Source organism: Syngnathus acus, chromosome 3 (genome assembly GCF_901709675.1).
Source record: "Syngnathus acus chromosome 3, fSynAcu1.2, whole genome shotgun sequence".
In the NCBI taxonomy this organism is placed as follows: domain Eukaryota; kingdom Metazoa; phylum Chordata; class Actinopteri; order Syngnathiformes; family Syngnathidae; genus Syngnathus; species Syngnathus acus.
Window position 1 is genome coordinate 6991147 of NC_051089.1, and position 13779 is coordinate 7004925.

Below are 13779 nucleotides of genomic sequence, written 5' to 3' on the forward strand. Positions count from 1 at the left end.
AGGAAGACTAACAAAAATTCTAATTTATGAAGCAAATAGCATGGAAGTGTGTCTGCAACACAATATAATCAGTTCCAGTTGAGTGAGCAGGAAAGACAAAGCTCTCCAATACTCATTTAGCTCCCTACTCACTTTCATGCGCTGGCTGGTATACACACATGAAGCCAGCGTATTCCCCAGCAGGTCTGGGATGGGTGAATTCATGCAGAAGAGACACAGACGGTTTCCTGCACCTCACAGTACACACACACACATGCACATGCATGCAAGGCAGAAGGCGAGAGTGTGAAGCCATGATAAAGGGATGAGCAAGGAGTAGAAATGGAAACAGTCAAGAGAGTGTGAAAATGCTATAAATTCCAAGTAGGAACGCCATTGATCATATGATATCATGATGGAGGGTGACAGTGTATTTATGAGTTAAGGACTGAGTGGATAGTTCAGTGCCGAATCAAGACACGGCAACCACATACTACATGCACAAGAATTTTCAAGATGCTGTTTGTTTTTATTGTGTGTGTGTGCTTGTATCAGGCAATTATTATTAATTGTGTGTTTTACCGTCCCACTCTAAGGTAAATGTCATTCTCAGCCAATCAGCAAGAATGATGACAAAAATATCTACTAATTCAAAACATTTTTTAAATTTAATTTGTATAGTGGTTACCCGAGGTCATTTGAGGTCCTAATGAAGTCATGTGCTTTAGGAGATGGATGGATGGATGGATGGATGGATGGATGGATGGATGGATGGATGGATGGATGGATGGATGGATGGATGGATGGATGGATGGATGGATGGATGGACGGACGGACGGACGGACGGAGAGGATGGATGGTAGAAACTAGAAAGCATACAGAACCATAGCAAATTCTCTTGGCCAACAGACAGGGCTAATTCTAAGAATAACAATTTTGCCACAAGCTGCAATGATCAGCATCCAAGCAGATTTGAAACGCTTTGACACTACAGTACTTTCTTAGGAAATTCTCGACATCTCACTGGAAAAAAACGTACTTTCATACGTTCTGTTTTGATCGACACTGTCCGAGAGGTATTCACCAGTCCAAATCATTGATGCAGCCTTTTTAAAAAGAAAAATGACTGTTTGAAATCAAGGTCAAATTTGACATTGCTGGAAACACTTTTAGCTTATTGAATGCTACTTCACAAAAAATTATTCATTTGGTTGGTTGTCTTTGCTGTCATTGGAAAATGCCACCGGCTGGACAGTTTGACACTGTGATTACATAAGAAAGGTATTTGAGTGAAATGTAAATTGAAATTATTCATCCCCCTTAAATGTGAAAATACAATGATAGCGCCAAAATGCAAAAAAACGAAAACTACATGCTTGTAATGTTGACACGCTGCAACCAAGAAAAAGATGGAGTAATGTCTGCATTGCCATGGCGACGTGAAAATTAATTAGCATGCCCACCTAAGTAGCTGCAGGGGAATGTTAATAACCCACTGCATTGTTGTTCACTTGGGATTTCTGCTGTGTTTGGATCTTCACGTTTGCATGTGTGCGTGCCTCAGAGCGTTCCCCAAACGGTCATTTGGGAATAAGTAATTTTTGTCATCATGTCTTCAAACACAATCTTAACTAAAGAGCTGTGTGAACCTAATTACAGTTTGCTCATTGACTGTGACCAAACCTCCAGAAGGCAGCATGGCAGCCCTTCGACGGACTGCTCCCGTGTTTGATCTGAATCCAGACTCGGGCGATGTTAACGGCCTGCTATAAATCACTGCAAGTGTTTTCTACAATGCATCAACGTCCTCAAAAACACACACGCACCAGCCGTTGAATTATGAAGGCTGCCTGCGCTTCCTTGTAATCCACACAAGTCGTCCCTCAGTCAGATTTGGATGCATCATCCAAGATGTTCGCAGCCTTGAAATGTGTCTTTGAACAGCCTTCCCGACAATGATGCTGATGACAAGCTTCGGCTTGTCGGAGTCTACTTTCATGCAGCGCTTCACAGCCATAATTAATTGCTTGGGTCAATGCTACTACGGATCAACCCGGGTGAAGCGCTCGCCACAAAAACTGGGTTTTGTACTGTGAGCACATTCACATGGGGTAGCAAAAATAGGACGGCTTGACCAGTGAGTGTTTGTAGTGGGTTGATAAACTTTCTAAGTGGGTAAAAATTACTAAAAACAGATGCGCCATATAGCAAGCAACTCTTTGTGTCTGTGCCCAAGCTTAAAATGGACGGAACTCGGTGTCACTCTCCATCTTTGTTTCTGACTGTTTTGACCACATAATGCTTTATGTTTGTGAGCGGCATAAATCCTGCACGGCACGCGACGTAACTTTGTGCCCAAGCGGATTAGACCAAATGTTGGTCATTTTGCAGACTAAGACAGGCCAATGGTGGGAGGGCTGTGGGAGTGGTCACAGCTCCTAGAATGGATTCTCTCTCTCTTGCTCCCTTTAAGTGTCTCTGACATTGATGTATTGTTTGTCGACTCGGGTAATCCATCTTGCCATGTCCCAAACCCGAACACAGTCGCACTCTCCTCCCCTAGCACTCTTTCTCCCATCCATATGTTCCTCCTTCCAGTATCCTTCCATCCCAAGGTTAGTGAGGGATGCTCAAGAGGTTGATCTGCCTGACAACTCTAGCTTACATTTGGCACAAGTGCTTCAAGCCTCTGTATTCTGGCTAAAAGGCAAGTGAGGCTTTCTCATAATAATTTGAGAAGCAACCTGAAGATTGCATTAAGTCATTCACACCTCTATGCACTTAAAATGGCCCAAACTTTAAAAAAAAAAACACTGAATAGCTCTAAGGTAAGATGGGAAGCCAATAAGTGTGTGCAAAATGGTTCGTAAAACACTAAATAAACATACCCCCTCTGAGTGTGCACTTGGACCATCTTAAGAGCCTCTTTAACTAAAATGCCTTCCAAACGGTCAGAGTCAGCGCCAAGTGAGTTTGCCTTCAGGCGTCATGTTCACACAGTAGCACCCATTCATTCACGGGACCTCCTGAAAGCAACCACTGTGTCCCAACGTTAGATCGACTCCACGAGGGATTGCTCGACACTCACCGAGATATCATACTTGGATTTACACTAACATCATAAGGGAATTCTAAGAATTAAAACCTATTGTTAAGAATTCTGGTAATTCGGTGGTACTGACATCCCTCCAAGCATCTAAAAATAATTTCTACATAACATAAAACAAAACCCATCAGGCGCAGATAGCTTTATAATTCCATACGGCTGACAAATTCGACCCACGGGTCTTGAGCATATGAGAACAGCTGTTCGTTTCCTGCTGTGCGGGAAAATCCGGCATGGCGTTTTTGATTGGATGTCCAGGATGATGTTGAGTGAGTTAGGAAGAGTACATGAGAAGGATACATAGGGCTGCATAACTCGATCCCCCGATGTACAGTCAATAGCAGATAACGGTAAACAACAACAATAATTTCAGAGCTTTTAAATGGAGCCACACGAGCTCCATCTGCTCGAGGTAATTGGAAAGTTGAACTGCTTGAGGCTATTCGGTGTCTGACTGAGGCACATGCGAGGAACAAACCAATTTAATTCTCTCTTTACTCCGCGCACACACATTGACGCACGTATGCACACACACACACACACTCTATCTTGCTAAGCTTTATCTTTTGTACTTTCCTTCATTTGTCCTCTTTATTTCCTTGTTTCTGATAAGGAGTGAGGATGAATGGCATGAGGATATTATTTATGTCGCTTTGCACAGATGAAAGGTAGATATTCAAAGAAAGTACATGATGCTAAATCATGCTAAAATGCTCAGATTTGATTTAGATATTAATTTTGCAATATGTTTACTTTTGTGGGTTTTGTTTTTGCACTGGTATAGAAATGCTTTGCATCAGACAGAAAATTAATTCCAGTATTTTTTTGTCAATCAAATTTGTGCAGATGTACCTAATGTTGCCTCTGTGCAACATTGTGTAATATTCAAAAAGATGCAATGCAACCACAACAAAAAAACACATTGTTTAATTAATACATAAGTGACTGTGAGAAAGGGAGACTGAACTGATAATTCTCTTTGGAAATCTGATCTTAGATCTTAATAGTGTTTTTGCTGCTATGTTTGTTGATCTGATATTAAAAAATATCTGTAATGAAATCAATACAGACACATTAGATTTACACAAAAAACTGATTTAGTGTAATGCAATCTTTACTGCTGTCTCAGACGTTTTCAAGATCAATCACAGACCGATGTAAATTAATCCAGCCATATGTGGAAAACCCCAGTTGTAAATTAATCCACAACTTGTGTGTGTGTGGGGGGCCGCGACCTGTGCGACCTTCTACTCAAATGCCAAAAGAAAGAAACACAGTTAGTTTGCAGAAAAATATAGGGCCCACAATCTCTTATTTCAGTCTGTATATACTCGTTGTACTCTTTACAGCATTCATATAAACACGACTACAAATATTATATGGTATACTTTAAATACTACTCTATGTGAAAAACATACTTATCCGGGAATTGACTTAAAAACTCAAATATATGTCCATTAACTCAAAGAACACACTGACATTCAGTATATATAACTTTTCCCTCGCACCTCGCCACGACACCTAGCGTGATGAGTTGAAGATGAATGTCTTCTCTGTGACAGCCTGTGACAGTGAGTCTATGTGAGCTTGGATGGCAGCCTTCTGACTCGTGTTTGAAGCGCAGTTAGCGGGTCTTCAAATAAACCCATCAGTGAGTGAGACTTCACAGTCGGAGGGTAGGAGCTGGCACATGATGCTAAAGAAACATTTGGCCAGCTACAATTTCTCATGTTGGCTCCACTGCTGGAATCTTCAGACTTAAAAGCACAAGTAAGCGCAATGCCAAAAAAAAAAGGCAGATTTGATGGCTGGCCAGGAAGATGATAGGCGTTATGCACAGATGTAGTATCGGAGACATCTCGATTCATGTATCACACATACAGGTAGTGTGAAAATACGGCCAGGCGATTGATGCTTGACGACTGTATGATGGAGAGGCAGTTGCCATGGTAGCGATGGACGTCAAGGCATCAGGTGCTTTAACTACCACTCTGCAGTGTACGGCAGTGTGTTGTTGTTAATGAAATCCACCAGAGTGCATTTTCATCCAATGTAAGCTTTCCGTGGCTTTTGTCTTTGAGTAGGCGGGATTATTATAAATGGGATCAATGTTCATTTCATAAGTGAACTTGCACTTGAATGCATGTTGCTTCATTAGCTTCTTCAACGGAGAGAAAATTGATTGACAGAAAAATGAGAATGAAGCAGGAATTGAGGCCATGGAAGAGGAGCCTTGGCCCACTCAGTGTTTCTTTACCGCTTCTTTATCAGACCAGTCAGGCAAGAATAGTTCTCTTTATTTACCTGGGTCAAAAAAAGCAAAAAAACACACCGCACTCCTTATCCATCCTCGGGGTAGACTGTTGTGGCATTGTGTCAACAAATAGTCTGTATCCTCCTTCTGAATAGTTTTTTTCCTTTGGGTCATCGAGTTTTGTTAGATTTTTATTTTCTTCAGATTAACAAATAAAATGAGTGAATTGCAAACCGCCTGCGATAGCAGCTTGTTTCTTCTGAGGCAGCCTGCTTTTTGGCATTTATGGTGTAATTAGACCAATTAGCCGTCTGCTCCGGGTCAATGCTTGAACAATAATAATGGTATCGTTTTAAGAATTTATTAGAGAATCATATGAATAATTAATATTACAAGTAGGCTATTTTCCAGCAAGGTGAACATCATTCTGGGTGTGGGTGGTTTATGCGAACAATTAATATTTCAGCACAGTATCACAATGGATGGATTTATATCTTGCATATTGCACACGGATAATTTTCCAAAGCCGTGCTAACAACGTGAGGTGTCCCGTGGAATGAAAGACTTTTGTTCTTTTGAGGTTTTAAGCTGATGGTTCCACTTCATTCCAAAGGAGCTCAGCAAAATGAGATGCGTGGTTTCGATAAGTTGAGCAGAGGGGAAACGCTTGCTCTTATCTGAAGTCTCCGTGCTCGCGAGACGTTATCTTGTTCGTTTGAAACTGTCTGGGAAAAGATGAGCTCCGTCTTCAAGTCGATTAGGATTGGGGGGTTTTTGGCATTTAAAGTTGTTACTTTGTCGGGAACATAGCGGCATTAAAAAACTATGACACGACATTACACAGCAATTTAGCGTTATTTCAGATCTCCAATGTTGATTTCTATACTCAACAAAAGAATATGAAGGCATCGTTTGTTCATTTTAAGTTCAAACAAGTACTGCCACATTTCTTATGTTGTCACTCTTAAACATGTCTTGTTCTCATGGAAATCATACACATACACACGCACACACAAAATTCAAACCCTTGATTGTGCGTTATATGGGCTAAAGACTCGCCCACAGTCGTGCCCTCTACAATGATCAAAAACATATGTTTGTATAATCGTATATTTCAACTGGTTATTTTCGCATTACACTTTGAAGCATTATGCTACATAAAGTTTACATTTCAAAATAATATGCCTTTGAACATTTCATCCTCAAGTGCCTTAAAATGCTGAAAATAAACTAAATACAGTAAACATAAATGTTTTCTTCTTTGGACTTCTTTCCCCACCTCAGAGTTTGTTCAGTATTTCCTGTTTGCGTAAATTTACTACCATAATGACAAAAAAACGTTGCCAAAGAGGTTAAAATAGGAGTACTACTCTACCATAAACACACCCAAAATTAGATTCAATTGCAAGCATTGGTCAAAATGCATAGCTGACAAAACACACACACACACACACAAAAGACATGCTTCAATTCTCTTCAATTAAGCAAACCCCGCTTCTCAGAGGTCCATCCACTCACCGTCTTGCTCTATATGGTAATGCCTTTCACACCTGAAGGCATCAAGAGGGCATGCTCAATTTCGCTATCATTGTCTCTCTCACACACACAGACACACACACACACAAAAGTGATATACAGTATTTCCTTCCTGTCTCTCACCAACCCTATGAGAAGGCCATTGATGCTGATGGAGATATGTATGCGGCTCACATCTGTCACACGTCGCTGCCGTGGCAACACCAGCTGCCGTGGTTACGCTAGGTTTACCTCTATAGTCTTTGGGGATTTACTGATTACAGGGAAGCTCACTACCTGCATGCATGAAGAAGCACATTTTTATGACTGAAAGCTGGGCAATCGTAGTTTGAGTAGAGAGTAGTAGATAAATAATGATCAATATATTGGTTGTTTATAGCAGGGATTGTTTGAGCTGATTGGACTCCAAGTGGTTTGACCTCGCTTGTGTTTGGGAGCTGGCAAGTGATCTACAAGTGCAGTTACACAAGTCAAATCTCTGCCTAACATTCTGCTCAAGGTCAGATCATCTCCTGATTGGATCGTTATTAAAAGGATTTGTGTGGGTTAGCGGTTAATGCTTTCAAGGACAATCCAACCTCTACGGAATAATGTGACGGGAAGGACTATTGTTTGTTTTACCGCATGAGAGTGATTACATGTGCAGTATATGTATCTTAGTTAGACAACTTATCAAATATGTCCATCAATACTTATAAGTATTCACAAAGTGTTAAAACTTTGCACATCTGTTGCGTCTCATGACCCATCCTTGGATACGCACCAATACTTCTGCTAAAATCAACACTGTAAGAGCAAGCATGCGAAATAGATTTCCATAAAAATTCAAAGTCACGACTCTCGACTATGTCATCAGTAAAGTCAGTAAATCTTCAAGTGTTATTGAGAGGGGAGGGAATATATTCCCAAACATGGCCTATTACGGCTTTTGTTTTGGCATCCCAAAAATGGAAGTGTATATAGTTGGCTTTATAAACACACCTTATTTTGACTTTTAGAAGATTTGAAACAGATACTGTCCCTTTAAAACACACAAATAGTGACCCACTTTCCTGAGCCGAACTCCAACGCACACACACACACAGATGAATTTTTATGACTGGGGTGTGTGAGTACACAGACAGACACACAGCGATACAACCGCATGGACACAAGCTTTAAGTGAGCACAGCTGCCCCTGCCAGATGTGCGTCAGAGTCCTGCGGTCACAAGTGTCATGCATCAAAATAGTGAAACACACACACTGTTCAATTTAATCCCTCTCCAAGTGCATTCTAATGCCCTGCATTGTGCAAAACTGTTTTATGGTTCCTAATTCAATCTGGGGAACTAGTGGATCATGTTTAGATTGTTCTTTTTTTTTAATTGTATTCCACGGGAAATAATATAAATATGTTCTGACCCAAATGCGCCAGATTTTACGCCCATGTGCGCTATCTAGGAATAGAGAGCCCTAAGTGTTGATGAACAGCCAGTTTATGGAAACAATCCTTTAGTGATGAAATGTTGCCTGATGGCAGCAGTTCCAATTCTGAAGTTTTGTGTGAATTTAAGGGGGTGCTGTTCCCCTAAAAGTCATCATTTACTCAAATGAACATTTATTTGAGGTAGCTAAAAGGTATGCAGAAGTTATAAAAGGTCAACACACCCCTCAAATGCTTTATTTTTGGGATATTGAAATAACACGACCACGATAAATTATTCTCACCACTAACGTGACCTATAACATGTACAACTCTTAAAAATAAAAAGTTTTTATTTTTGTTATTTTATAGTAAGCACACCCTCCGACAAGTGGGAAATGGCTGTCTTCAGAATTAACTAATCACGTTCAAACTCATGTTCACCACACACCTGCCAGCATTTAACGTGCTTTTCACGAAGCCAAAATCAATTTTAGATGTTCTAGTAGGCTTTTCATGACTTTTTTCCCTTTCTAGCATAAATCTGATGGCTTTGAGCTAACATCGACTGTTCCTTTGACCAATCCATAATTTCCTCCACCATGAAAAGTCTGGAAATGATTTAGCTTTGTTTAATTTTTTCATATCATAAAAACTTGGCATTTCAACATTGGTGTGAAGACTTCTTTTTTTATGCTTCCCAACCAGCACAAGTGAGCAGTCATACACATATACAGCAGACAAACCATTTGCAAAATATTTAATAGAAACACTGTTGAAGGTCATCATTAGCATACTATTAGCACTATTGTGAGTGCGTCAGCATGTGTGTGCATGCATGTGTGTGTCAGGCATGATTCCTCAATGTATTCATATCAGTGAATTAGAGACAGGTCTACAACGATGTGTAGGGAGACATTTCTAACAGTGTGGGGTCATGTATGTCTCAACATCCTGTGGGAATAACATGAAGTCTCATGCTGGGGGAACAGAAACACAAAATGAGCCCACACACATTCTCAAACTAAACTGCTTCACTGACATTTTTGGTGAAGGAAAAGGATAATCCGGTCACGTCGCTTCACCAAGAATGTGAATCTTGCTTTTATTTGACTCACAGCACCTTCAAACTTTAATTCACTGGAAGAAAAAAAAAGGTCATTCAGCCAGATATTGAACTACAATGAGATTATATATCCTTTGGGAGTGTTGTTCTTCATAAACTATCGTCACTTCCCTTATTTGGGCGATAGACAATGACTTTGTTAAGATCAATTAAAGTAAAATTTAGACTCAGACATTGAATCTAGATTCAGACTACTTTTAATATCATCACAATTGAACTGTGTTCTACACACAAAAATGCAATCTCCCAGTGGGATAAAATAATAATCAGTGCCAGAGGTATCCTGATGAATACATTATGTTTATTACTGTAGCCATAGTTTGCAGCAGCGTATTCTACAGTTGCTATTAAGCATTTGGATTGAATCTCATTAAATTGTTCCGATGTACTTTATTGAGGCCCGGCGAGCGCAAAGCTCCTCATGCGGAGCAAGTAAAATGTGTTTAATTTGTTTCCTCAACCAATTACAACACTAAGTTTGACCACAGAGAGGAAAATAGTAGTCAGACCCCAAAATCCAACTGTAGAAATAACAATCTAATTGATAGTCTTCCCAGCAACAGTTTACATTGGTCTGATTGTTTTCCAGTTTCCTACTGTCAGTGTCTTAACAAGCTCTCACACTGTTCATTACTGACTGCTGCTTCCTCTCTGACCCCCTGTTTCTATAGTTTATTGCTCCCACAATGATGCAGAAAACATGCTTATAGGTTGCCAATTAACTCTGAGCTTGATGTGTGACCCTGCTGTATTCCTAACTGGAATTCAGTCAGCTGCAGCGGAAGACCTAAAGGCATAAATTATGCCATTGGAAACTCGATAACTCAGTGTAATTGCAATTCTTCTGTGGACAGTACATGAGCAACCTGTGTAATAAATTGATTTTATATATATTTATATATCTTGGTGGTTGGTCGGTAGGAGCAACAAGGTAAAAGGAGGTCTAAGTTGTGGCGCTAAAAACTGTAATGAGCAAATGAGTGTGTGCAGATGACATTGTGAAAAATGATTTTCATGCATGGTGATCAATGTGTGCAGGTTACAATTTAATCCCTTTATCGATCAACTCCCAGCCTTCATGGCGTTCCTATTGAGAGTCACTGCTGCATTTGAAATCGAGTGCATAGATTAGCCATAGGACAATTAAAAAATACATGTATATGTATAATTAAACCACCTGTCAAAGAAAATAGAAAAAAGCAGCAAATCTTTAAGGATTAATATGCGCTCTAAATGCTCTGCTTTCTCAATTAATCTATTTTATTGAATCCCACAAGATGGGAAAGCACCGTGCAATAAGAGAAATTGATTTACTGTATAGGTGATGTGATCAATAAGGTAAAAGGGATGTTCAGCACAAAAATCCTACTAGTCTTGTCGCCGTGTGTGTGTGATGGATGAACACCTCAATCCGAGAGCAAACAGCGTTTGGGTCTCCTCTCCTTGTGCAGATGGTCAGTGAGTGTTGGATAAATCAGCGCATCCTCTTGATTTATGAGAACAATAACCCACATTACAGAGCTACACCTAAGGCAAGGTAATGATGGGAGGCCCAATATTTCACGGGTAAGCAAATTAATAAAAGCCTCTGTCCAAATGTCACAGTTGATGAAGGAGCGAGTTATGTGCAACACACATCCTGTACGTACCTTGCTGGAATAAGGTCCCGGGATGAGAAGTTTTAACGCTTGTCTTTTCAGCTCCGTTAGCCTTGTGTTGCAGTTCTCACACCAAATCCCTCGTTCACTCCCAGGGGAACTTCCACTGCCCGAGGCCGGGGAGCCCGTCCCAAAACCCGGAGAGCCGCCAAGAGAACCCGGAGATCCGGTGCAAATCCCCGGGGAGATGGTCCCTGGCGATCCAGAGAGGGACCCCGGTGAGGAGATCCCCGAGCCAGGAGAAGGGGTGCCCGTTGAGCTAGGCATGGAGCCAACGCCCTCAGGCGCGGGACGAGAGCTGGACCGGCTGGTTTCCTCGTAAGCCTTTCGGTACCATGTGTCAGAGAAAAAGGAAGCTGATTTGGTGGGGGAAGTGTCGGGTATCTGTGGGAGATTTAACACAGGAGAGAACTTGACTTGTAGGCGCATAGGAGAAGAAGCATTTATCATCTCAGACTCACTAAATCCATGGAGAGAATAACTAAGATTAAAAATATAACTTTGATATATGTTAACATTTTGTGGCACCGTTATTAACTGTTGCTAGTGTCACATCATGGATGATGTTTCATTGGCTAATTGCTTTTAAATTGGAATGGTAGAAGGTGGTGTGCACATATGCAATTGTTTGTATGTTGCTTTACCAAATTCAAAATGTCACATAATATAGAATTTCATTAGATTTAATCAACAGTAGAAGCTCTGAGGTCAAACATAATTTATTCTGCAATGCTGGTCAACTTGCATTATTATATTCAGATTTAGAAATGTTCATATAATAATTATTTGATATGTTCCAGTGTTAAACTGCTGCCACTATGAAAGTCATATTAACTCTTGTGAAATTCTAGAAACAGCCTTTATTACAGAGGACCACTTCAAACTAAAGCTACACTAAAACTGAGTGAGATTATTTCAATAAAGGGAGATTTATTGATACAGCTCTTGTCACGCATTAAAGTGGGAAAATATTCCTAATGATGTGTATATTTAGCAAACATGCTTACTTTGAAGAAATCATTTTCAAACTTTTTTTTTTTTTGCAAATCACAACAGTCAAGACGCCAGATTCTGCTCATCGACGTGTGTTATTAATACTCAACCGAGACTACTCCTCAAACCAATGGGAACATCAAATGAGCCACAAAGAGTCGGGGTGTTGATGTGGTGGCACGGTGGCTCCTAAAATCTCTCATAAGAGCTATAATAAGTGAGCTGAAAAGACTGACATGAGGGAATGCTCGCAAGAGTGGGGGGTGGGTAACATCTTGTAACTGTTATTAGGTGCTAGACACGCTCATGTGTGTATGTGCGCGTGTGTGTCCACATGTCTGTCTGTATAATTGATAACTGTGTGTGGTTCTCATTTAGTGAGGGGGGGGCTTAAAGTAATTTAGAGCTCTGATGGTGACAGTGCATGTGACAGTCAATGACAACACTAATAGAGCTCGAGAGTCTCGTGGGAGACATTCTGCATGTATGCACCCCATTTGGCCGATTATGAAACAAATAACGGTATTACCAAAGTTAGAGATATGTTGTACGGGGAAAATACAAATGTATTGGGAAGCATCTATTCTTCCATTTCCTGTAGCGCTTACCAGTGGAGTCTATTCTAGTGACTGACTTTGGGCAAATAAAAAAAAACACTGCACTATTCGCCAGTCAATCACAAGACAGACAACCAGCCATTCACACTCACGTTGACACGTATCGACATTTTAGAGCAGTGGTCCTCAACCTTTTTTCTGCCAGGAACCGGTTCAGGGCAAATATTTTGTTATTTGGTGTTGACATAAATTCCCAAAAATTAAATATCTGTATGGCCAGGTAACAAATGGCCGATAGTCTGGTATGCGGCCACGGACCTGTGATTGGGAACCACTGACTTATAGTCCTCAATATACCAGAATGTAGAGGGAATGCAAAGGGCAGTTTGCCCTGAATCTCTGCTTCAAGTCAACATGACTAATTCCTGTACATATTTATGCTTGGGACATGGCCACTGAATTTCCTGTCAATTGGCTCAATGAGTTTTGAGCAGAAATGTGTGCAGAATGTGTTAAATCATAAATATAAGTATATAAATCATAGGTATAAGTACAATTTACATTTACACCTATACAAAAATTTGTCTTTCATTAGTGTGAGAGGAAGCTGGGGTACAGGTAAGTCCCACACAAGCACAGATAAAACATGCAACCAAACCTCAGAATTGTGAGAAAGACGTGCTAACCACTCCCATGCAGTCATATACGGTATTTAATCATTTTAGGATTGAATAAAATCCGAAATGAGAACTGAGAGGAAATCGCTTCTTCAAAATTGCTTTGGATCTGTGGGACGCCTTAATGTGAACTAGATTTTTTATTTTATTTTTTTTAAATAAATCACTAAACTGATGTTTTCTTACCGTGTACTTTCTGCCCCGGCCAGCCGCGGATCTCTCCTTGGACCCAGATAGTGAAGTCATGCTGAAGGTGTGCAGAGGGGCGAAGAGGAGGATGAAAACCGCGGGATCGATTTCAATTAACAACACGCCCCTGCAAAGTGCACTTGGAGCTCCTTACTGTAAAGGCGACTTCGCGTCACTTCCAAGGTGGAAACCACTTGTATTCCACATTTTGTCTAAAAAAAAAAAAAGTTTCACTGAGTTACCTTTGGAGAACCCATCAAAAGATCTGTAATTGAATCTGTCTCAGGTCTGCTTCTCTCAT

At 40.5% G+C, this 13779-nt stretch overlaps 1 protein-coding gene across 5 annotated transcripts in view; it reads right to left on the reverse strand.

Moving 5' to 3' along the window:
- kif26ba (kinesin family member 26Ba) overlaps positions 1-13779 on the reverse strand; it is a 49700-nt gene that overhangs the window by 35698 nt on the left and 223 nt on the right. For 3 of the 5 annotated variants that reach the window (XM_037248261.1, XM_037248259.1, XM_037248257.1), the window contains exon 1: positions 11054-11520. In XM_037248261.1, coding sequence (XP_037104156.1) covers positions 11054-11512 — 459 coding nt within the window. In that variant the 5' untranslated portion in view covers positions 11513-11520. Of the gene's footprint in view, positions 1-11053; positions 11522-13475; positions 13691-13779 lie in introns of those variants that run through there. The other 2 variants (XM_037248260.1, XR_005097596.1) reach the window with 2 other exon arrangements.